The following is a 25,937-nucleotide window of genomic DNA, read 5'->3' as shown; positions in this document are numbered from 1 at the left end:
CTGCACTTGTGGTCACGATCAGATGACAGCTGTGTTTAAGTGATGTTTGTGTGTTTGGTGTCTATTGAAAGCAACTATTATAGGATTAGAAGATCACATGTTATCGTTTGTATGCCTACCCTCTAAGAAATACTGCTAATGCGGTATCAAGACTTTGATGGACGGTGCTGAGAGTTATGGTTCATTTCTCCTCCTGGTGTTTCTTGCTGAACCGTTTGCTAAACCTGGACATAAAGAACCAGTGTGTGATTCTGGTCTGGAACAGTGACGCCTGGTCGCCTAATGACCTGCTGCTCTCCAACAAGACGCATGTGTGTTAACTTGTGCTCATGACCGCTCTGTTTCCTTGCAGTCTGTCAGACCAGGAGCTGTTCACGGGTCCATTTGGAGGCCTGGACTCTGGTTTTAACAGCGTGGACAGCGGCAGCAAGAGGTGGTCTGGCAATGAGGTGAGAAACACATCCCACTCGAAGCTCACAGATAATAGTCCTTTTATGCAACTGATGCCTTCACTATACATGAAACCACATTGCCCCCTGTTAGCAATTCAGCCAAAATGTACCAATATATAGTTATGCAGACATTAAAGATGATCTTAAGGGTAGTGTTGGATGTTTTTTTCTTTGCACCCTATTACTATATTGCTTAAGATTTTCTTCACACCTTCTTTTCTGCCAATGATTTAGTCATTTCTGTATGACTTTTAAGGTGTGGTTTCAGGAACATACTAAACAGAGGGGGGTTGAGTTTTTATTACAAAATATGGTTAAAGCCAATGTACAACAAAGATCACATAAATTAACTTTTTTTTATTTGAACAAATTTGCCTCCGAAAATAGAAGAAAAATAATCTATTTTTACTCCTTTATTTAAAATAAGAGTACACATTATTATACAAAATATCTGTTAAATTTCTTTTTCATAATTTTACCCTCAAATATAATGTTTGTCCACAATAGATTATTTAACATTCCTCTTCCATATTATTTATTATTGTTTTTGTTTTAAGGTACAAAGAGCGATGTGCCAGCACTGACCTCAGTACAGTTCAGTGGTAAATGAAATAATCTGTGTGTCCAGTCTGCAGATGATTTCTCCGAGCGATCCCTTCGATTGATCGAGGTCAGCAGAGACCAGAGAAACCTGGAGGAGGAAGAGGAGGACGAGGATGTATCTCCTCTGGTTGCCAACAAAGGTGAGGGACTTCTCTTGGGATTTCAATGCATTATTTTTTAATTAATCCATCTTGTTGTGGTGCAGTCAACGGTGAGGCGGAGCAGGTGGACTTCATTGACAGCAGTGTTGCAGAAGAGGAAGAGGAGATCAGGAGAGACGCGCCCACACCTCCTCTGACTGCACCTCCTCTGGTACGGTTAAGTAATTGCGTTAAATGTGGTCATGTTACAGCAGAAGCATGTTTGTTTTTCTGAGGAGAATAACTTTATCGATCTTGTTGTTTCCAGGAAAAACGGGGAGATTCAACTGCACAAGCTGAGGACACAATACAACGGTAATACTGGGAAACGTATACATGGTTTTCTTCCTTTTTTGGGTTATAATTAAACTGTAATTATTCAATCATGTCAAAGTTTATCAAGTTATTTTTACTCTTGTTTCGACATTATTAGAATTTTTTATTAAGACAAGTTTTACCAGTGATTACTACTGCTTATGATAATGATACTATTTAATCCTTAGACTCTTAGAATCTGAAAAACTTCTGTTATTTAACACACGAATTGTAAGTTGTATGCGTGTGTATACTGTATATAGAACATTTCAAATTAAAAATGCAAATGTTTTACTTCGCAAACATTAACAACAAAAAAAACAAACAAACAAAAATATTTGCTTGTTTTTTTTAGAATCCCTTATTTGTCCCGCGAGGGGAAATTCGGTAGTTGGCTGACGTTGTGTCTAGCTAGGTAGAATTAGTATTTGTGGAGTAACTAACCTTACCTGCGTATGAATGTCTTCTGTTTCTAAACTAAGCTATAACATCTTAGCTTGAATATGCTGTAAGCCTGTGGCTAGTCTCTGACAGCTACATTGATCTCCAGCTTTGTTTTACCTTTGTTAGCATTTTTCGGCAATTTAGCTGAATGAGTTCCTCTACAAACTAAAATGTTATCTTGCCTAAAATATTTTTCTTTACAAGCGTCTCTCTTGAACTGTAAAAACATCAATGTTTTCAGCATCAACGCTTTTGTAGCCATGTTAGCACTTCTAGCTCTTGAATGTGATTATTTCACATGTTTTTAATATGCTGCTTCTGTTAGCATGAAAGATAGCTTAGCTTTACGTGATTGTATTTTGTTTTCCATTTGCTGTGGCTCCAGCTATACATTTGAAACTGCTGTAAGAAGAGACAGACAGGGGTTCAAGGGTCATTTCACAGAGGTTTTCTTTAAATTAGAATACCAAAGTGTCCCGCTCACGAAGCGCTGGTCATGGATAGGATTTCTGTTTCTTGTGACAGATGGAGATTGAAGGAGTGAAAGATGACATCATCACTAATTTGTTAATCTGCTTTGGGGAGACGGAAAGAAGGGCAAGACACAAAGGGGGTCATGGGAATGTTTTTATAATCCTAAAGGACTGTTTCACATCTTCGCCTCAATCAAGCCACTTCCAGTGATTCCTCTTTTAAATCAGGTGTAACAGTTGCTGCACTACAGTGTGTACTTTCACACTGTGGGAGACAATGACTGGTCTTCCCTCCGTGTTCTACAAGGTCAACCCACATATTTGAAGAGCTGGGAAAAGTCAACATTCTGAGCCGTGTTCGTCAGCTGATGTCACTTTTGTTCTCTGTCCTCCTCTTATCAAGCTTGAGTCACTCACCTTATCACATTCTGGTGTTTCAATCTGACGTCATTGATTTAAACACGTTTTCGTGACACTTGAATGTGTGGTACCTGCTTTTTATAATGGCTTTTTAAAAGTTCACCCTTTACAGAATTCATGAACAGAAACCTCCTCAATCATGGCCTTCAACACTTCCTCTATTCTAAGAATAGATCCCTCCATCCAAACTCTTTCATCCGCAAACATTATTTGACATAGCACTGTGAAAAATGGTAGGACTGGAACTACAGTTTAAAACACTGTTTCTGTTCAGTCTGGAGGATTCACCCTGAAACAAAGAGCAGTATTCCTATAGTTAGAAATCATCTTCTAGATTCTTTGTCACAACTTTATTGGATCATGGTTCCTCATCATGATTCTCTTTGGACTTAAGAGATGACATCATGTTCTATTCTTGTGAATTGATCCATTTCTTGAAAACAATAACTCACTGTTTAAAATAACTTTCTTCCCTTCATAACCAAATCTTTTCCTCTGTAATGCAGCGCCAGCTTACATGTGGATCTGGGCGTCCCTTCATCAGCCTCTACGTCCCCACTGTCCCCGTCCAGCCCGACCCTGGAGGAGCGGCGCCGGCCCGGAACCCTGCAGATCTGGCAGGAGAGGGAGCGACTGCAGCAGCAGCAGAGAGAGAAGGCCAGGTACTCCCTGTTCATGTGGAGATAATGTAGAGCAGGAGTTACAAATGGTTCAAGGAGTTTTATATTTAGAGTCGGTTGACCTAAATCACCTGAGTCGATCGAATAATCCACCAGACAACCAGGGGAATACCAGGGCTGGATGAGTGGAGTTCAGCGTCACATGATTCTTGTTTACGCCGATATGTAGACGCTTGTCTGTCTCATCATGTGTTTAAGTCACTCAAGAGTCATTCAAACTTCCTTCTTCTTCACATGTTAAATGATTTGCTCTCCATTTTAAACTGTTGCAGTTTGCTACGGGCGTCTAGCAAAACAGGAAGTCATGTGGTCACGACACCAGCGACAGGAAGTAGATCTGGGTAAGTAGATTATGATGAAAGGGTTGCGCTGCTGAAAGACGGTTAGGAAATGGATCTAAAACAGCGTATATTTTCTTTATCTATTGTCATTATTAGACTTTCTATTCTTGTTCTCCCTAACTTATTAAAACATTAAGTGAAAATATTTCATTGTGTCTGATACAGACTGCATATTTATAATATGAGGTCTCTGTCTCCCCCTAGTGGTACCTCACCGGAGCCAAGCTCCCACAACGGTCTGCGTCACAGATGTGCAGTGAGTTTGTTTTATTTATTTAAAAAACAACTCTTGTCTCATGGATTAAAAAAAAAGAAAGAACATTAATAACGGGTTTTGTTTTATTCAGAGTGCTGATCAAATGAGCGCCAACACTTCCTCTACTTTTCTTTATCGCTCCGGCAGCAGAACAGGTGAGACACGCTTAAGTTCTGTTGGGATTCATTTGACAATACTATAATTAAGGAGTATATGTACACAGCAAAACATTATGACCACTTTGGCCATCAATCTAAGGGTGAATAGCTGACTGTCTGTTGAATCTTTTACACACTGCCCTTGTTCTGTGTGCAGAAGTTCCGTCCTCCCCAAAGACATCCCCCACTTCTCAGAAGCCCAACAGCTTCCTGTTCCGCACATCGTCCCGCAACAGTAACAAACCCACAGGTGAGCAGACTTTTAACCTCATCATTCGTCATCGAGAACCTCCTGATTCATGTCTTTGCTTCAGGTTTTAGTCTTAGTGAATCAGGGAGAAGTGACTCACGGACAACGCTACGTATGACGAGAGAAGAAAGACCTGAAGTCATTCAGTTACGCAAGGTAGAGGCCAATCCTTTATTTTCCCTCTCCCTTTCTTTTTTTGAGCCTGATGATGAACTCAATGAATCTTCTTCTCAGACTCTGGAATCAAGGCTGAAGATCACTCTGGCAGAGGACCTCGCCGAAGCCTTGTCGAACGGCACCGTCCTCTGTCAGCTGGTCAACCAGATCCGACCTCGGTGTGTGTCGGTCATTCATGTTCCCTCCCCTGCTGTGGTGAGTCTAGTGAACATCCTTTTATTGTGAGAAAACTATAAGCAACATCAATTCTTTAACAGTTAACTACTGATTTAAAGTGATAGTTCACCCAAAAAGATGAAGATGATGAGCTCCAGTCACTACATTAAAATGAACAAACATTTTGGTCTATAACTCTAAAAAAAAAGAATAGATTACTCAGAAAATAATCCCAACCCTTAGTCGACATGAGGGTAAGTAGAAAATGAGTGGAATTAAAATTTTGGGTGAACTATCACTTTCAATTGTTACATCATCTTAAATATTTTGTTTTTATAGAATGTATTTTCTATTTGTGTATTTGTTTCACGTTTCAAATAAAATAGTTGTAATTGCAACTTTATTTACTTTAAGCTGCATTATTTGTCAGTTAATGTACAAAATGATTGTTACTCTCCTTGTGCTCAAAGCTAGATATAACATCTTGTTTACTTTTTATATTTGCAGCATATATTTACTTACTTGTGGTTTGTTTATTGCGTAACGGATTCATTAGTATCTCAACTTGTACACGTGAAAGTTAAGGAAACGGCGAAGCTGGGATTTGTTTTGAAACACTTTGTTTCCTTTTCAGCCAAAACTGAGTTCAGCAAAGAGTCGACTGAACGTGGAGAACTTTGTCACTGCTTGTCGAAAGCTGGGAGTTCCAGAGGTATGTTTCGTTTAAACGTCTGTCTTACATGTTCCTTTTGTTGTTCGTTGCCCATTTCCGTTTGGTAACTCAAGAGAATCAAATTGAAAGTGCTATAAGCGCATACGTGTTGCCACGGTGACGCTCAGAGCCGGACTGATGGTAGAGATTGGAATCCGTCTGGCTCTGACCGCCTCCCTCGATGTTTTTCCTCTAACACCCGTTTGTCTCCCTCCTGTCCAGAGAGACATGTGTGTGTGCTCTGATGTGCTTCTGTGTAAGCTGCCCGCTGTGCTGCGCTGCGTGGCCGCTCTGCTGGCCACCGACAGGGGGAACGACACCGCCGAGGAGCAGCAGCCCCCCATCAGTGTCAAGCCCTGCTCTCAGACGTCCTCGTCCTTGTCCTCGCTGCTATCCACAGATTTCCTGCTCTTCTACTTCGTGGTCATGACGCTGCTCTACATCCTCTACTGCTGCCTGCTCGCGTAGAGCAGTAACACACACACACACACACTCACACTCACACACACACACGCGTCACACATCAGACCTGCGGGTCTGTCAGGCACATGTTTTGAAGCGAGCTAGCACCTTGTTCATGAATCCACCGGCTGCAGCACAAACGCTAAAGAAAGCACTACAGCCGACATGGATATGCCTTAGTCCTGTTACACCCCCTCCAAACTTCTGACACGCGTGTCTGCTGGAGAAATCATCTCGGGCGTGGGGAGGTGACGGAGCCAGCTCAGAAATCAAAAGCTACAACATCATTAAAATAAATGTAGACAATTCCACAATTAAATCAAAAGTACACTTGCTGTTAACGTCATTAAATAGTTCATATATAGGCTCCAAATGAACCAAAATATATGAATAAATCTCAATTGTAAATAAAATAAACATAATCATTTAAATTGTTTTAATTTTTCAATTAAACGGACTGGTTCACACTACAGCTAGGATAAACAGGATTAGCCCCCAAGCTAGGGTTAGCACTTTAGCTTATGTTAGCACTTTTGCCAAGTTCAATTGTTTGTTTGTGAAGAGATCAAAATAAGGTCATACAAAACAGTTGTGTGTTGTCATTTAAAAAGTCTGATCAAACAGCTGGCATTAATAGTTTTGATCACATAAAGACATGAAATAATATAATTAGCACTTATGTTTATGTTAGCATGTTGGTTCATTGTACACTTCACTCAAATGTTTAATTTAGAGAACAGTTCTATGGTTTCTTACACTTGTTCTATTAAAAATACTTTCTCATAAATAACGATGTAAAAAAACACCACAAATAATAAAAGGACCATGTTTCACGTTATCATCAAATGATATGGCGCTTAGTTTGAAGAGCACGATGTGTTCAGGTACAATTTTAACTGTTTCTCTTCAGGGCTGTAAAGGCTCCTCTCTCCCCTCAAGTCTGACATGATTTCTCACGCCAGGACACACTTGTTATTCTGCATGTTGGACACAAATGAACTGTGAATGTTTTATCTAGAAGTTGGAAGAACAGAATCAAAGACACAATAGAGTCAGTGCCTCGTTTTACTGAGAGAAATACTGCAGATCTGTCTGCTGTGTTTAACTGTGAGCAGCAGGGGGCAGTGTTGCTGCATCTGTCCGCAATGACGGTACCAACCCTGCAGGAGAATGTGAGCGTTCGAAGTTTTGACTGTTTTTGGTCCGTTTGACCCGCTGACTTTGCCACAGGTTTGTACAAATGTAAACAGGTTAATAATTTATTGTTTTTTTCTTTATTTATTTAGCACTCTTTTGGAGCTCTGGAAGCCTCGTCAAGCTTTTTAGAATTAAACGTGCTTTCAAACGCTCGCGCATACGTGAATTAAACCTGATCAATATTCAATTATTCAGCGTTTTAATGCCATCGATTTGTTTCCCGGGTTTGTTCTGCTCGTGTCGTGCATTAGGAAGTCATTGATCTGAAGCCTGCAGGCGGTGCAGGATCCTCGCTGGTTGCCAACACATGTTTTCTGATCCTAATGGTCTGTGATGACTTGGATTGTTTAGCTAATGTGAGCTTTAAACCCAGCCTGAGATTCCATCAATCTCTCAGTAAACTTTAGACTTAAATCTATACAGACTCGACAACACTCTCTACACTTCAGCCTCACATTTTACACATGTGCAGTAGCTGGAGACAAACTTTTAAACTGGTTAATCCATAATTTGCTACAAGCTTTCGTCCAGATCCTCCTGACACCAGGAGTTTAAACACATCAAGCAATTGTGGCTTGTAGGATTTTTCACACCAAAGACGACGGCCGAAGTTTAAAATTTAAATCCCTGTGGAACTATTGCAGACTTTTCTAACAACTTTGAAACAAGTGGCATTTAACAAGTATAAAAATCTCGGGTTCATCCAGAAGCTCTGACTCCATTAATGACAATTGAAAAGTACTGTTCTTAATTCAAACCTTTTCATTCACTCTCCCTGCACTGAACCACGGCGACTGAAACAAGCAACACTCACCCATGTTTTCTAAGCTCTTACCTTTCTACTCAGATGACGTTTTATAAACTGGACTGTTCAGCCACTGACTTTGACCCAAATCTATCTTTTGAATATGTTAGCAGAACACAAATGCTGTTGTCTTTTATATTTATATGACATCCTTGTATTATTAAGAGTCTTTTTTGAGTTTATATAAATCTATATGTAAATGTTTTCTCTCCTCCTGCTGTAAAGAATTTATTAAACCTGAACTTTGAACTTTTGTCTGCTTGCCGCTAATGTTGCTCATATAATTCATCCGAATATTCCTTGGGCAGTTATGCTTTCAAACTAACAAGATGTAACTACTTCACTCTTGTTTTTCGTGACCTGAAGAACGTATTCCACTTCCTGTGGGAGGTTGACCCAGATGTGAACGTTTGTTTTCTAGCAGCGAGTCTTTATACTCGTCTGATTCTGCCCTTTTAACATGAAATATGTGGATGCTGCCAGACTGGAGTGTTTTCGGTTGGTTTACCTCCAAGTCTCATTCAACTTGTTTCTTTACATCAAGGCCATTGTTGTCACTAGTTAAAGTTTTAATGGCCTGAACTGTTGAAAATAATCTCTTGGTTTTGTTCATGCGTGGTTGAAGGATGGATAATAAGATGGTAGATAGCATAACATCGTTCTCCCTCTGAGAACCCATCATAAAAGCTACTGTAACATCTGATGAAGCTCCAACTGTCTTCATATAGTCAGAACCAAGGAGTAGAACTCTGTGACTATGACTTGATGACTTGACTCTCCTTGACTCCTCCTGATCAACAGACCAGAGTCTTTGATCGAAAATGTCGTTACGTCCTAAATGGTCTTTAAATGAGGGAGGAAGGTGCCAGTTGGTGTCCCGTCCTCTGACCTCACTGCTCCGGCAGATAGCAGCTGCAGATCCCAGCTGCCCTGAGGGCCAAGTGCGGGACTGAGTCAAGTCCAGGTCACAGGAACCACCAGAGCGAGAACCCAAGATTGTGCCGCGGCAGGCGTGTGGAGTCGACGTGATAAATGGTGCTGCGGTCGCTCAAGATTCTCGTCCCGGCACTACCTCTGGGTTAAAGTTGCTCTGAAGCATTCTGGTTTCACACGCCAGTGGAGCTGTGTGTGTGTGTGTGTGTGAGAGTGAGTGTGTTTGCGTGTGTGTTTGTGTGTGTGTGTGTGTGTGTGTGTGTGTGTGTTTGTGGGAGCAGCCGTTCATCATAGATTCTGAGTTAAGGCAGCAGAACTAATTGTATAGATTTATCAAAGACTGTGACTGAGATCTTCTTTCAATGGTTCTAGTTCAGAGGACTCTGCTTGTAATGAGGAAGTTTTACTGCAAATATCGAAGTCTCTCCTTTCTACCTCAAGGGGTCGCCACAGATCACGTGTTTGGACCTCTTGTCCCGGTGTTACGGACCTCCTTTATAAACCCCAGTGGTGGCCGATAACACTTTCTTCATTATAAACAGCAAAAATAAAAAGACCGAAAAGTGAAAAAATAAAGTAATAAAATCGAGCAAAAATATTCTAAATTTGTTATTTTAATTGGATCCATTTTTGAAAACTGATATAAAAGCACTTTTTCCACAATATATTTTTAAATATTCACTTACATCTTGTTGAGGGGCAAACAATTAATAACAATACATTTTATTTATACAAATAAAAGAGCGGAGAAACGCCTGAAACAAAAAACAAACATGTTCACATTTGAGACTAATAATGAACTATTTAAAAAAATATATAACTGTTAGTTTGTACATGACCTTTGACCTCAGGAGGACCACGCTAACGCAGTTAAACGGCCGCATCTGGCCCCCCGGCCCCACGCCAGGTCTGTTTTAGCCCCTCCCACTGACCTGCAGCGCCTCCACCTTCCTGCACCTCCTCCTCTGCTCCCTCCATCTTATACTTACCTCCCGCCATCACCTCCCTGCCTCTCCATTCACCTCCTCTCCTCCTCTCCTAGGACTCCTTGTTCTCTCCTCAACTCATCACGGAGGATGACGACCTCGGTCGACTTGCTCGGACCATTCAGTCGCTGCTGGACTTGACCGACGGCTCCCAGCGGGACTGCAGATAAACCAGGAAGTTCCAGGACTTGAAAATTAGGAAATATAAAACCTTCTTATTTTTAAATGTTCCCTGTTTACACTCAAATAAATGTACAAAAAGAAAGAAAAGAAATCTTATACTAAGATTTCAAGATATTGATATATATTTTTTTTAAAGTGCGAAAATATACACGACAAAATGATCAAAATGGCGTACAAGAGAGTAAGTATAGTCCTGAGATTCAAGGTTTGCCTCCTCATTTCATTGACTCAGTTGAAGGGACATGATTGGGTAGATCTTCAGATAAAAGATAAATATTACAATACAACTATTGGAGTCACAGGCAGAAATGTATGTCCTTAGAGATCAGGGCTCACTTTTCTTTGTCCGAAAACCAAAACATACTGTTAGTCTGTAAAGTACCTCTCGTACTGACGCCCGTCACTGAAGACACTGGGATGTTCCGCTACAAACAAGCTTCAAATATAGACTTATGACTTGAAAAACAACAACAATTTGTCATGTCGAGCAGTGTAGAGGTATTTGGATCATATTTAGTGTCTTTTAAAGAAAAGTGAGCTCGGTTCTCCACCATCTCACGAGGGTTGGTAAAAATAAACCGGTGACATTTAACTTAAAACCAAATGAAATATGTTTACTAAGGATCAAAATATAAATGTGGTTTTCAAAAGTTGGTTCTATCACTTTACATTTGTTTGGGACTTCCTAAGGACTTGAAGGACATAACTTCACATTTTAGGGTTTTTACTAAGAGTCAAATTTGTTTTTAGACTGATCTAAACAGGTACGTCGAGAATACTAACAAGTATAACTCCCAAAGACTGTCACCTGTGGCAGGTAAAGGTGTCTCACCATCAGACATTTCTCTTGATCTGACCGTACAGCAGGTAGGTTTAATGACTTCACCCTGTGAACCATGTGATGGACTTCCTGTTGACCAGCGTCGGCTCTTCAGTCCTCTCACTTACTGCATCAAGGTTTATTTCATAGTCTGTCAACAAGTTAATACATTTTGGATGTTTCTTTCTGTGAAAGCTTTGAGGTCAAAGGTCAACACCTCATGTGATCACCCTGTGATGGACTTCCTGTTGACCAGCGTCGGCGCTTCAGTCCTCTCAGTAACTGCGTCAAGGTTCATGTTGACAGACGATGAAATATCGATTGAATGTTTTTTTTTCTGTGAAAGATGTTGAGGTCAAAGGTCAACACCTCATCAGCTTCACAGTCTTCTTATCCAACATCCTCTCACACCACGCAGTGAAGTGTAAACATGAAGCACATTCTCATTGTGAACGTTTGACTTGAGACTTGGATAATTTGACCCTGAGGCTGTTGAGGTCTGGACTTATGATCATATACAGTTTCTGCTCCTTTATACCTTGAAGACCGGAGACTTAGGTCGTAACTGAAAACAACATCAGAGCCAGATTTCCTTCCATGGCAGAATTCACAGAGTGACTAAATCAGGATCATGTTGATTTTGATGTTCCATTTGCTAGTCATTAGGTTAGCAGGGAAGAAGCTAACTAGTTGAACCTCACCCTGAGTTTAGATACTAGAAGACAGATTCTTTGTACTAAGGATTCACTGAGGTGAAAGTCATTTGCAAACCCTGAGAATTTTTTACCGACCGACTGAAATAAAAAACACAGAAATTACTTATTATGTAAAGTTTTCTTTTTAATGAGGTTCATGCATTTATCTCATGCTTCTTGAACCCCTGGTATCCCTTGTGTTGTGTAACTCACCTTGACCCAGAGACAACACAAGGGATACCGCAAACACATTTGTTTTCTGGCTTCGGGTCATCTTGACCCAGAGATAACACTATACTAATCGTATCCTGTCGCAATTGAAACATGTGTTGACGTCTCAACGTCCAACTCTTCGCTCAGATGAGAGTTTAGCGGCGCAATGAGAATCAAGTTGTAAAAGATACATCAGATAGACTTCATTCTTCATTAAGTGATCAAAGTGGACCCACTATGAAGACCCACCGCTGTGTAGTCAAGGTCGCAGGAACTCATGATCTGCTCTGTACGAGTCAACAAGTCTCTTGAGCAGCTGGTCTTGAACCTTTGTTAAAAGTGTTTTCGCGGGTAAAAAACACAACGACAGGAAATGCACCTTATTACTTATTTTCTTCTCATTTTCTGTAGAGATTAAAGTTACAAGGTCACCACTGACTACCAACATGCCTGACAGCAGTGGGTCTGGGACGGTTCTAATCATTTCGACGGTTGCTGATTTACTGAGACTTTTTGAAGCTTCCAGGAAAAGAACAACAACATCCCAGCAGGAGACTTTCTCTCTGCAAACAAATTCTGAACTGTGGCGACGGGACTTCGGTTTTCAAAACAATTCAATTACACTGGTCCAACAATGCAGGGAACAGAAGAAGAAACATGTTTTCATCTTCTCAACCGCTGGTTTAAGACGTACAAGCTTCAGTTTTTAAGCAGATCCCTTTAGCTTAAGAATATAAAATGGCAGCAAATACACCTCTGTGATGACTTTTAAGACACTCTTTGGCAGCTAAACGATGTGACCCAGAGTCAACGAAGCAGTGTAAGATATAAATAAGCTCCTCCTGACTGACACACCTTCTCTATATCAGAACCAGGAGGCAGAACGTCAGAACGTCTCCTCTGCATCCACCAGCCTCGGCTGTAATCAGGAGTCAATTAGCTGCGCGGCTAATTGACTTTCCCGTTCATTTCTCCAGCCGGCTTCGGTTTGAAGAACCGTCTGCTCCCAGCTCCTCATCTGACTTCTTAAAAGTCACACCTCTAATGACGGATCGCTCCTCCGCGGTAACACCGGCGGTCCAATTCCTCTCACGGACACCTCAGCAGGACCACCGATAATGACATTTACAGGCTGTAATTGAAGACTGCGGAGGATCTCGCTCTCTGGAGGAAGTGATGTCATGCTAACTTAGTCTTGCAGTCTATGTGGTTGAAAGGGTTTTAAGCAACAGTTCTGCTGCCCTGTGATGGACTGTGACTCTGTGTGCGCTGAAGCCAATGAAGCTTAAACATCTTCGACTTTGTTCGTTCTGCCGACATCAACCATGTGAAGAAGCAGGACATCTTCATGAATCTAGGCTGGTTAACATGCATGAGAAACATGATAATGGTCTTTTACATCCTCCCTTCATCGGGAGGAAGTTTTTTAGTGTCGTTGTTGCTGCTGCCAAGAGAGAAAAAGTCTTGAGTTTCCTCCTTGAAGAGTGCGTCTGTGGGACTTATCGGTGAAGTAAGAAGAACAGCTTGTTCCACTCCCTGCCTCCCAGATGAGCATTACATTACACTTTATGCCTTTCATCACCACCTCATTCTGATATCGTAATTTCCATGAAAACAAAACAGCAAAATGTCAGCAAAAGATTTCTACAGAAGCTACCAAAGGAAAAGTTGAGACGCTTACATTTTCATAAAAACAGAAAAGTCTAGTTTTATATGCCAAAGAATACAAATGGCCAAAAAAATATACGAATAAAAAGCTAAATATATAATCCATTTTAGCCATTTTATTTCCAGATATCAGCTATCTTGATGAACAAAGAAGAAAACTTTGAATATTAGTCAGACTAGCATAATATATAGAAAGAATATTTAGTTTTGACAAACTATTGAAAATTTAAACAATGATTATTCAAATTTATTTATGTCAGCCTTCAACGAGCCAGCATTATCTAATTGAATTCAAGACAAAAATCAAGAAAATTGAGAAGGTTCACAGAAAAATATGGAAGGCATTTTTAATTTTAGAAATCTACACGTGTCCAGTTTCAAGGTTACACAATATAGTCAAAGATTGTATTTCTATTTTGTTAAATTACATTTTATAGATGTGTGACACTCATTGTTTTGTTTTTGTAATCCCATTATTTTTATTTTTAAATTTTTTATTGAAGCCTTTTAAATTCTATATTAAAAAATAAACACCAGACAATATCAAAGTAGTTCAGAGTATATAATATTTCAATTTTTTTCCAACAACGTCTGTTTAAGATGTTTAAAACAAAGTTGATACTTTGTCATGAAAATATCTAAACTAATGAAGCAGTGATGACGTCATCTGATCGTTTATGCATGAAAGTATGATCCAGTAACTCTGAACACGTTTGGTTTTGTCTGGTGGCTCTGTTATGCTGAATTCAAAAGGCTTTGTATTTTTTTTAATTTAATTTAAAAGGCTTCGTATTTTGTAATACGGAATTTAAAATGCTTCAAAAAAATTGATATTGAATTTAAAAGGCTTTGTTTTATATTGAATTTAAATCGCCACAAATTAAATAATATTGAATAATTGAAATAAAAATATAATAAATATTGAATAATTGAAATTAATTAAATCTTTCAATATTTGAAAAAAAAAAAAATTCAACCATTCAATATTCTGATGGCATTGATTTACTTCCATAGTGAACTGAAGCTCATTAATTCAGGCCTGAAATAACAAAGCAAAGGTTCATTCAGAGAGAAATGTTTGCTCAAGAGCAGCAAGTTCAACACAAGCAATCTCAAGTTCTCTGGGTAAAGATCAAAAGGTCCGAAGCAATTTTGAAGTGACACAGAAAATAAAGAAAGGCTTTGTGTGTTTCCTCCGGTGATGTCTGCTCTCGCATAGGAAATCCAATGACCAAAGTTACACAGACTCCTTTATAACAGTGCGATCCATGTCAAAAATTGATGTTTCATTGCATTTTTTCTGATCACGAAAAGGGAAATCATTGGGATTGATTTAGAAGTAATTGCATTTTTTCACAGAACAAGCGTTATAAAGAGAGTCTTCAAAATAACAGAAAACTTAACAAAGTAAAAGCATTCAAAATCCTTGCATTTACAATGTAGAAATGTTTTTAGCTTTAGCTCAGAAAGATGAGAGACATTTAGAAACATCCACTGTGTTCTCTGGCTTGTCAAATAGGATCCATCATTATTGACTTAAGGAGTTGGTGATGTGATCAGAAAGGAGATTAAGAAGATTATTGACCACCTTGTTTTCTGGAGAAAATATTTGAAAAAAAGACATGAAGAGACATCATTCAGAAACATGTAGAGAACCAGACTGAGGAGCAGGAAGAAGGAAAACAGGAAGAAAAAAGGCAGAATAATATGTGACGTACACATGAGTCATCGACTTCATCTCTACAGAAAGAAAACTGGAGTCTTTTATTCAAGGTCAATGGTTAAACTTTATTAGCACTCAAGAGGAAACAAGAGTCACAGTGATTGCAAACAAAAAGTGAAGTCAAAGAAAAGCAGATTCTTCCAAACACTCTCTAAGGCGATGAATAAAGTATCTATCTATCTATCTATCTATCTATTTGGTCCGAGCTAAAGGGTAGTCTAGTGAAAACTACAATAACCTTTCATTAAATGTTTTCCCACCATCTGTGTCACTTTTGCTCCCTTGTCCACCGTCAACGCTTGATGTCGTCAACACTCCAATGGTGAGCTCCACAGCTTCTCTGACTTGATTCCATTTTTAGCCAAACCACGTAACCAAGTAAATAACCAGACAAACAAAAGCCAATTAACCTTGTGACTGTAAACACTGACGTCCGTTTTCTCCAACACTAAAAATGTGTTTAGGCCCCACTGATCCCTACTGATTTATGGGGGCTGTGGAATGTGTCTCAGACTTCAGATTTCTTAACACACATCTCAGAGGATTTTTCCTGAACTAAAAACATCACTACAATAGTCAAGAAGGCCCAGCAGCGACTTTACTTTCTGAGGATCCTCAGGAGCAACAACCTGGAGGAGAAGCTGCTGCTTTCCTTCTACTGCAGCTCCATCAGTGTGTTGTCCTGCTGTATAACCATAGGGTATGTTACTGCACTACAGTGGACAGGACTGTACTACGGAGGGTCATCAACACACACGTGAACTGGATAAATAAGGATCAATAAAGACGTTTGTTTACACCACATCTCAGAGCACCTTAAAAAAAACCATTGCACTTTTAATAACGAGACAACATAATAAAACCTCTTACCTCTGCTGCTTCTCTATTTATCGTACATTATCTTTATTTCTTACTTTTTATAAATCTTTTTAACTCTTCTTTTATATTTTTACTTGAACTATGTGTCGTCATTTGTCTGGTCCCCGCGACCCTGACCCCGGGATAAAGCCGTTGTCAATGAATGAATGATTTGTCCGGATTCTCTGATTTATTCATTGCATATTTTATTTGTCTTTCCATTTAGTTATTTATATTTGTGTTGTTTCTGCATGTATTTATTTAAGTTCTTGTCGACCCAATCACTGCCTCAGAAAGACGTTAGGCCCGTCCATTTAATGTCAAAAAGGCAACGGCCGTTCATGTTTCAACACAGTTTGCGATGGATTGCGCATTGAGAGGTGAGGCAGTGCCTCACCTGCCTCCCCTGACCGCACGTCCCTGGTGAGACACCTGGAGCGGAGCTCTACAAGGCTGAGTTTTGCTTCCTGCCCGAGGTTTTATTCTCACCAGAGTAAACAGAGTTTTAATCTTGTCCCAGTTCCATCTCTGTGAAGAAGAGCATCGTCGCTCATTCTTCTCTGAAGGAATTATTACAAAACCTCCTTTTATATCTTTTGACTGGATGTATTTTAATTAAATGACATTGCAAAGGCTGGTGAGGCTACTTTTCTCCAGGGTACATCCTCAATTTTCCTCTTTCAAAACGGGATTATGCCAGGAATGAAAGCGGCGTCTATTAGGAATAGAGCTGTGAAGTGTTCTATTATTGTGATGCTGGTATTAAAGCAGGAACCACCCACAGCAGGACGAGTCCAGAATGAAGACAGGTTTGTGCCACAGGTGACTATTGTGCAGTGATTTGTCTGCTTCAGTGTCCAGGAGACGTGGGTTTAAAGGATCGACTCGCTTTGTGTGTGACTGTGAGGGACACGTTCAGAGGAGACACCTTTGTTTCCTCTGCCAAATGAAAACAAAGATCAACACACAACAACACACATGTCCTCAATGATGTTCAACAGTTCAACAATGTGTTGTTGTTCTGGATTTATTTATTTGTTTTGTTATTGTTCAGCACAAGTTAAGTGAAACAAAACTTCCTCCAGATGCTTCTTAAATGCAGTATAAGAAGTCAATGATCGCAGCGGTAAGTGTAGGTCATTCAATAGAACCTCTGAAGAAAATATTACTTTGATGTCCAACGTATGTACGTGAGTATGGTGAGAGTGAAGTATTATTTCTGTGTCTAGTTTGTGTGAACATCAGTGGTGGGAATAAACAGATTCTTGAAAGTTTCTGGAAGTTCTATAAACATGTTTGGTAAACATTTAATCGGTGTTGAGGCTGCATATCTATTAGAGTGAGATATTTCCTAGTTGAATCAGGTATGAAGGATAAGTAGGACGTGTTTGCTGTTTATATAGTTATCATTGTTGTATTTTTAAGTTTGTTTGTTTTATTGTTTATTCATTGTTTATAGTATAATTTTATAATATGTGAACTATGTGTCCTTCAAGAAACATCTTAGAACATTTTTATCCGTGCAGCCTTTTCCTTGATTTTCTGAGATTCCTGTGTTGTTCTCGGTCTTATCTTGATCTTTTAAGTATATATTTTATTGAGCATTGTTTTGATTGTTTAAGCGTTTTGTGACCCTGGTCTGGAAAAGCGCTTTATAAATATAAATTACTTACTTATGTAGTATAATGTGTATCTATGTTTAATCTATTTTTCTGTGAACTGCTCTCACGAGGGAAGAACACGTCGCATCAGGACATACTTCGGTGTCTTCAGCCTCCACACGACTCCGTCAAGGGAACAAGTGTAAGAAAATGGACGTCTGCTCAGATCTAAGAGCAGCTGTTATGATTCTGTGAACCCCTGGAGCGTCACAGTAGCGGCTGTCCAATCCAGGACAGCCTCTTAAACGTGTCCCCGCACGTCGGCGCCGGTTCTGATGCCGCTTCACTCCCCATCACAGGCTCTTAATGGATTCCTCTCAGTTTGAAATGAGATATCAGCGCCGCTCTCCCTCCAGACGGAAACTTCTGGGGGTTGCAGTTATGCGTCGGGGAGATGAATGAAGTGGACTAGCGAGGACCATTAGTGGGGCGACCAAACAAACCTGTGGGGTGGACACTTGGCGGGGGGTGAGGGGGACCTTGGACATGATTAAAATGAAAAGATCTTCCCCGGACGGCTCCGGGTAAATCAGGCAGATGGAGTTGAGTGAATCCACTAATATCTTTCCTCTGGCGCTCGGTGGCGAGAGCAGCATCTCCTGCTCGCTCCTTTACAGAGTCGTGTTTTCATAAATCTACCGCTTTACTGCATGTCGTTGTAAGAACACAAGCCTTGATGATGATCCTGAACTTTCTTACCATTCAAAAATGAAGATGCAGCTTTTAAAACGTGGACCTGGTGAGTCTTAGAAATCCATTGATCTAATCATTTTCATTCTTCAGTTTCATTTGTATTTATTTTGTTGATATTCATGACTTGTTATAACACTTTTGATCAGTTGAGCTACAACACAACAAGCAGACACTAAAATAGTAAGTTAGAGCCAACGTAGTTCACGCAGACGTCAATGAAGTAGCTTTCAGGCCTGGTCATGAAATATTGTTCACATCTATAAAGTTAATTTTTCTGTTTCCTTTCTTGTTGCTTCCTTGGTAATTAATGGTTATTAATGTGTATTACAGGAATATCATTGATCTGCCATAATAATATGCGGTAAATTAAGTTGTTTCCATAGTGTGTAACTAACTGATGCAAAAAAAGTGAATCTATTTTAAACTAAATATTAACACATTACTCTCAAAATAAAAAGACATTTTGAACACAAGCCGTGATCTTTAATGTGCTTCAATCACAAGTAATATCATTTGTTGTGCTTAATTCCACCATACTACTTATCTTTACCACCATTTAAATGACTACAAATCATAATTAATGGAATAAATGATCTGTTTTTCTTAAAAATAAAGATATAATCTCTTTAATAAAAAATGTATTCCTGCATCCCATGTTACTTTCATGTTCCGGCTACTATGAAACAGTGATGTCACAGACAGCAGACGACATCACTACACATTTTCACACATTTCATACAAATTATTTGCTCTTTTTCGTGGATATGATCTGTTTAAGCTCAATCTTACCGTCCTTTTACACATAATAGATATAGAAATTGTTGAAATATAAAATTGATTTAAAACTGAATACTAGCTGCAGAAAACTGACCAAAAACTGTTTCCTTCAACTGAGAAAAATCTCTAAACTCAAGAAAAATGTTGTAACAGCAGGATCTGGAGCTTGTAATCCGTTTGTTTCTTCTCGTCTGGACTATTGTAACAGTTTATTTTGGTGTCTAAACAAGAAGGATCTGTCTCGCCTGCAGTTAATACAAAACTTGAGAATTTTGACCTGCTCTAGTAGAAGAACTCACATTTCCCCAATCCTCTTCACTGGCTGTCGGGTTTCTTTCAGGATCAACTTGAAAAATTTCTGGTTCTTACTTTCAGATCTATTCATGGTCAGGCTCCTCCTTACATCAGTGATCTGATCCAGCCTTACACCCCAGCTCGGGCTCTGAGGTCTGTGGATCAGAATCAAAAATCACACCAGAATAACAATCAAAAAAATATAAATAAGATGTAAATTAATGTTTTATCTAAGAATATAATTAAATGATCTACTAATTCTACTGATTATTTTGTGTGTTAACTTATTTCATTATTTTATCCTGTGCTGAGTCTGAAAAGTTGTCAGTTTCCTGAACTGACCCTCGTGCTGCAATAGGACAAGAATGCATAAATGAAAAACAATGAAAATGTTCGCATTAACTACAGTTTTAAATCAATATAAAGTACTTTTATATCATTTTTTTTAACACAAAGACATCTCAAAGTGTATTTTTGTCCTTCTGGTTAAGAACCTGAAAGACATCGGACACATTGAAAATGTTTTCTCATGTGACTTTCACTCTAATCTCTGCTGCATCAAAATCTTCCAAGTATCTCAGTGACGTCACGTTCTGATGCAGCAGCAGTGGTCAGGAGCACTGTTTATCTGAGAACATTTGATTTGAGCTACTTTATAAAGTCATTTTGTCTGAGCAGCATGTTCTGACTTCATCATCTTCAACTATTGCACTGAAATCCAAGCAACGATCAAGTCTTATCTCAAGAAAAACTGTCTGATTAAACTTGATTCAAGTCACATTTACATGATAAGTCTTAAAGGAAGTCTTATTTCAAGGTACTGGAAGATAAAAATAGGACCTTTATTTCTTAACAATAAAAACATCTTCCAATAGAACAAGAAAAACACTTCATTGGCAGATTAATGATTATTTAAGGATTATTTTCTGGAGTTCACAGTTTGTCATATAAGATACGTTTTCCTCAAAATAATCTCTTATATTTCAGTATTACAGTGTGGATAGTATTTGTAAACTTGATTACGTGAATCCTGAGTTCCATGTGTTGTTGCTGCTGTGATCTTCTGCAGAGAAAATGAGCCAGAGATGCTGTTGGAAGTTAGCCTGGATGGTTTTGGCAGATGGTGGCTTGTGTGCGTTTCTTAGTCAAGATGAAAGAGACTCTGATCATAGACTTTTGTTTTGTCGCCACAGTATTGTCCAGCAGATGTAAACACATACAATCCTGACCTCCGACTCTCAGCTGCGCTGGAAAGAACAAAGCTGGTCATCAGTCTCTCAACCTCCCCAGTGAACTCAGAACTATTTTATATTCTGATGTTTGGATCATATTTTTGATCTCTGCTTCATTTTTTAGACCTTTTTAGATCAAAGTTACTCATAGTAATTTATAATTAACTTATATTTTCTATTCAATAAAAAAGTAGCTTGAATTAAAAAAAAGTAAAAAAAGAAAACATTGCTTCATTCAAAACTAAAAAGTTTAAAAGCACCAAAAATATTTTCAATAAAAAGAAAAGTTGCCTCACAAAATAAGTTCAATAAGTAATTTCTATCAAAACAATAATATTTTCATTATTTTTTTAAATATTAAATAAATAATAATAACCATATATTTTGAATGAAAATGTGGCTTCAATGAAAAAAGTTTGTTTAATAAAACCCAGAATTCATTTATTAAAATAAATAAAAACTTGCTTTATTCATGATAAAGTAGTTTTAACAAGAAAAACGTTTTTAATAAAGAAAGTTGCTTCAATAAAAAGACAAAAAGTGAAATTCTTCCATCAAAACGAAATATTCTTAATTAAAAAAGTTGGTAAAATCAAATCTAAGGAAGTATAGTTTAAATAAGTTGTTTCAATAAAAAAGTAAATTATTAAATACAAACAGTTATTTATGTATATACTGTATGTCTATATTCATTTTTTAGATTGACAAATAAAGAAACAAAACTACCTTCAAACTCACCAGCCACAAGAGAGTTGCGTTGAAAGTGACACAGCAGACCATTAGTGACACTTTTGTAAAAATTATTTTATGTACCAATAGTTGACAGACAGCAAAAGACAATCGGACGTACAAGAGTGATGGAGGCGCGTCCTCCAGCATGTAAACAAGCTGCGAAGTGATTATCGGTCCCGTTAGGCATCTGAATCCACCCAAGTACGACTCAATAAATAAAAGAAACTAAAGGTAAGTGGTAAACAATACAAAGTCTTCAAGCTTTTCCTGACACGGCTTATGGAGGAACCTCTTTGGCACAAAAATTAAAACTAGTGATTATTAAAAACAATTGTAAACAGTTGTTACAAAACACAGAGAGCGTAAAAAAAAGAATGACGAGTAAAAAAGGAAAAGTTGATTTGGCAAATGTGGGCGTCTCCCCCCAGCAAGAACACTTGTCTCAGTCTGCACAGTCCCTGCAGATCCGCGTCGAGGTGGTTTGGATGGCGTCCAGGAGTCACACGTGATCCGGTTCTGGTCCGGTTCTGTGCGACAGCTCAGTGCTTCACCGGCTTAATGTCCCTTTAGTGCAAATAGAGCGTCAGCCGCCGCCTCCACGGACGGCCGGGGAGGGTCCAGAAGGTCATTTTCGTGGTGACTGTGAGGCTGTGTTTGGTTTGGCACCTGGGACTGGTCTGATGGAGACACACATCAGAAGTTAGCAACACGACCTTGAAGTTTTTCATTCTCTGAATGTTTTGTTAGTTAGCGTCACACAAAAATGACAATTATTATTAGATTCTATATTCTTGGTTAACTAACGTAACAAAGTGTCCTCGATACATTTGATATTGTGAAGTCATTTCCTGTTTCTCTCCTTGCTTCTCCTTGTTTGCCGACAGCTTATGGTCTGTGGTTGGACCTTCTCATGATGCACGGCTTCTGAAAGTCTGCAATCATCCATCCCTTCATATACGCTGGACTTACAAGGAACCAGCGTCAGCTCGTCTTACAGTTCTGCCTGGTATGACCTTCACTGGTGTAATCACCTTCTGGATTCTTTCCTGTCTCTTTTATATCAGTGCGTTCTGTTGCTTATTTCTTTACTTTGATTATTGACTAATACTTAATGTTTTTTTAGTTTACAGCTTTGTTGTGATCTGTTCTGAGAATCTGATTGGCCCAGTTCTTCTTCTGAAAATCCCTTTTTCTTTTGAGTTGATGGATGAAGTGTGTTAAAAATAACAAACTGGATTAGTTTTCTGTCTTCAAGTCTATTTGAAGTGATGTGAAGAAGGCGTCTCTTCCTGACGAGGAGGCTCTTCAATCCTGCTCGTGCTGTTAATTGACCTCCATGCATTGCAATCTGTACACAACTCACACACACTGACACACACAGTTGTGTGCAGCACGAGCCGCCTCCTCTCACGCTCAGGATTGTTTGTGACCTCAGGGAAAGTGCTGACTCTCTGTCACGGCAACAGAACTTCATGTTCTTAGAGCAGAAACTTGTGATTCCAACTGTGAGTGACAAAAGTACTTTCATCCACAGGAATGTAGCTGTTAGTGTCGGCTGAGGGCCGCGGGGAGCTCGGAGCGACACCTCATCTCACAACATACTGTGGTTTGTTTGTGCTCGTGTATCCACCTGTGGTCTAGTCCTGCAGTAGGGGATCGACCCACCTGAGAGCTCTGAGAGGGGGGATGGCTGTGACTTTGCCCACGGGTCTGAGTCCCGTGGCGGGCGGCATCATGACCAGCAGGCCCCGCGAGGGTTTGGAGGTCGTGATGCGAGCCGGACTCTTGGCCGGGGACGATCCTCTGGCTGGGCTGAGGGGTAAAGGTCGCTGAGGGGGGAAGGGTGAGGGTCTGGGGTCTGGCTCCAGCAGCTGGAAGAGGAGAGACAGAATTATTAGATCTAGTCTGTGGTTCTACTGGAGGTAGAGTTTCCACTCGACTCGTGCCAGCAGCCCAGGTGACTGTAGAAAACTGTTGTTGGAAGACTGGCCATGAGGGGCAGGTCCATGCAGGTAATAATAATAATAATTATACTAACAATAGACATGTTACAGTATTTAGTATTTGGAAAGCTTCAGACATCAACATTTGCTTCCACTATTCCAACTTTTCCATTATTTCACTATTTCACAATTTATTCGTCGTTTTATTTACTTTTAAATGCATTTCAAATTAATTTTCAACAGCACTTCTAACTGTGTTTTTTCTGAATTATCACCTTCTTTTAATGCATTTTTTTGAAGTTCCAATTCTGTATAATATATTTATTCCTTTGTTTTCATTTACTAAAATTAAATTAATATTCGTATATACATTATTGTCCCGTTATTGTGAGTATTTATCATCCTAAATTATTTCAAATCTTTGCACACATTTCTTGACTCCAAACAGTATTTACTAGTGTACTGTTTGGTACCTTGTGTATTTATAATATTTTGAATCCTGCATATTTGCCCTCCACAAATATTGATTCATAGTGTTAAAATACAAGCACTTGATTCCACTGGAGAGTAATAACAATATTTAAGTGCCATCAAATGTTGCCACAGCAGAGAAAATTAGATATTGATCATTTCTATTGATCATATATACGATCAAGAGAAGCAGCAAAAGGGTTTTGATCGGATCTGAATAATTTTCTCTTGACGTGTGAAGAGGTTAATCAATGAAAACCCAAACAGCATAAATCGATTGATTTTAGGGGTTTCAATTGAGGTCAAAGGTTAAAGACATGTTTTGGTAAATGTGTTTTACTTCTTAATTTACTAGTCATTCTTTGAAAGTTGGTTCTGGAGCAGAGCATTAATCTCTCAGGGTTTGATCGATCTGTCTCTGGACTCTCCTGACCCGTCTGTGGCCACATCAGAAGCTGAGGGTCAGTCTGGAGCGAGAGGACTCACCAGTGGGGGTCGGGTCGGGTTGAGAGGCAGAGGTTTCCTCGGTGGACTGAGTCTCTGCAGCACTGGGGGTGATTTGGACGGCGCCGCCGGAGGCTTCCCCACTGGTAGAGGCGGGCGGGTCGCCTTGTGGCCCGACTGGGGTGACGGGGCAGGTCTCAGAGGTCTCACGACGCTGACCGGCTGATGACCCATGGGAACTGGAGCCGGTCTGAGAGGCAGAACCTCTTTGCTGGTGTGAGAAAGCTGAAAGAAAAAGAGTGAAAGTGGTTTATTCTCTAACTCAATTCTTGTTTGTTTACTTTTTAATTTTCATGCATCCCACAATCCTTTGCACTGTAGCTCTCAGTGAGATTATTTTCTCTCCAGGTCCAGAACTATTGTCATTTTTAAGATGGACGTCTCAAATCTCTCCATGACATGCTGCACATTCTCGGCCAGACGACCTTATATAAAATCTTGCAGCAACTTTCTTCCTCTTTACATCTGACACAAACAAATGTGTCGTTGGTGTTCAACCTTGGCACTGAATGGGTATAATTCAAGCACTGCAGCGCAGCAACTTCAACATAAAAACTTTCTTTCCTCTGACTTTACTTCATGAAGTTGTATTTTACAGACCGAAGAGTCTGCAGATGCTGTCGCACACGAGCTCTGGCAGTTACACTTGTTTTATTAGGGATAGAGTAGAGAGCTAACCTCAGGTTTATTGATGCTATTTGATGTATTGTGTTCTACTCATGGTGGATCTTGTTTCACACCAATGGTTCAGGAAACTGATGCATTTTGTGTCCATTTCACAAGCTCTAAAAATATTGTGTTGAAAATGTATCTAGAAGGATCCAACATGGTTATTAAACATACATCTACACATCTTAAATAGAAGCTCCACGCATTGACTCAGATTTCTCATTTCATCTGATTATTAAATATATTTCCTAGATATTGTATTTACTTTTTAAAATGTATTATAAAAAATACAAGATCTTGATTTATGTCAGTGCCACAGTTTTATATAGTTTCTTGAGGTGAATACACACACTCAATTAAACACAAAAAATAATATCATTTATTGGGTATAGGAGAACATTTATTTTCAATCTTTAATGTAAAGTAAAATAAATGTAAATGCTATACTTGCTAGCTTAGCTAACTGATCACAGTGTAGTTTGGAGAAATGACAATTTTACTGTAATAAATCATCTAGATTTAACAGAGATTTCAAATGATCACTTGATTAACTGATTCATATTAAATAAAATCCATGTGCTCAGCTATTCTTCAGGTCAGGTCAAGCCTACACTCAGCTAGTCTCTGCTCAAAGACAGACATCTGCGTAAGTCAACTGATAAACAGATTCTCTGTAGAAGACATCAACTGCGGTAATTTTCCACAACGACCATGTGGCACAGCCATCTTAGACGACAATTGAAGACAGACAGAAATGACTAGAGGTGTTTACCTGAATATTCATACTAAAAAAAGGTCTGCCATTTTGTTAGAACTTTGCGCTTGGCTCTTAAAGTCGTCT

At 39.2% G+C, this 25,937-nt stretch overlaps 2 protein-coding genes across 4 annotated transcripts in view; one reads left to right on the top strand and one right to left on the bottom strand.

Moving 5' to 3' along the window:
* Positions 1-11,781, top strand: part of lrch4 (leucine-rich repeats and calponin homology (CH) domain containing 4) — a 32,556-nt gene extending 20,775 nt beyond the window's left edge. Inside the window, exons 6-19 of one of the 3 annotated variants that reach the window (XR_015710932.1) lie at positions 353-449; positions 1,081-1,195; positions 1,261-1,367; positions 1,464-1,510; positions 3,354-3,509; positions 3,800-3,868; positions 4,073-4,124; positions 4,216-4,279; positions 4,440-4,532; positions 4,597-4,688; positions 4,767-4,904; positions 5,500-5,577; positions 10,017-10,661; positions 10,876-11,781. Coding sequence is in view for 2 of the 3 variants with exons in the window: in XM_087789724.1 (XP_087645850.1) it covers positions 353-449; positions 1,081-1,195; positions 1,261-1,367; positions 1,464-1,510; positions 3,354-3,509; positions 3,800-3,868; positions 4,073-4,124; positions 4,216-4,279; positions 4,440-4,532; positions 4,597-4,688; positions 4,767-4,904; positions 5,500-5,577; positions 5,800-6,045 (1,354 nt within the window). In the remaining variant the exon portion in view is untranslated. Of the gene's footprint in view, positions 1-352; positions 450-1,080; positions 1,196-1,260; positions 1,368-1,463; positions 1,511-3,353; positions 3,510-3,799; positions 3,869-4,072; positions 4,125-4,215; positions 4,280-4,439; positions 4,533-4,596; positions 4,689-4,766; positions 4,905-5,499; positions 5,578-5,799; positions 8,291-10,016 lie in introns of those variants that run through there. The other 2 variants (XM_087789725.1, XM_087789724.1) reach the window with 2 other exon arrangements.
* Positions 11,782-21,566: 9,785 nt separating this feature from the next.
* adam19a (ADAM metallopeptidase domain 19a) overlaps positions 21,567-25,937 on the bottom strand; it is a 142,087-nt gene continuing 137,716 nt past the window's right edge. The window contains exons 21-23 of the mRNA XM_087789723.1: positions 24,410-24,652; positions 23,175-23,380; positions 21,567-22,186 (exon numbers count right to left, since the gene is read on the bottom strand). Coding sequence (XP_087645849.1) covers positions 22,135-22,186; positions 23,175-23,380; positions 24,410-24,652 — 501 coding nt within the window. The 3' untranslated portion in view covers positions 21,567-22,134. The remainder of the gene's footprint in view (positions 22,187-23,174; positions 23,381-24,409; positions 24,653-25,937) is intronic.

Source organism: Callionymus lyra, chromosome 4 (genome assembly GCF_982586985.1).
Source record: "Callionymus lyra chromosome 4, fCalLyr1.hap1.1, whole genome shotgun sequence".
Lineage (NCBI taxonomy): Eukaryota > Metazoa > Chordata > Actinopteri > Syngnathiformes > Callionymidae > Callionymus > Callionymus lyra.
This window is presented reverse-complemented; position numbering and strand designations above follow the sequence as displayed.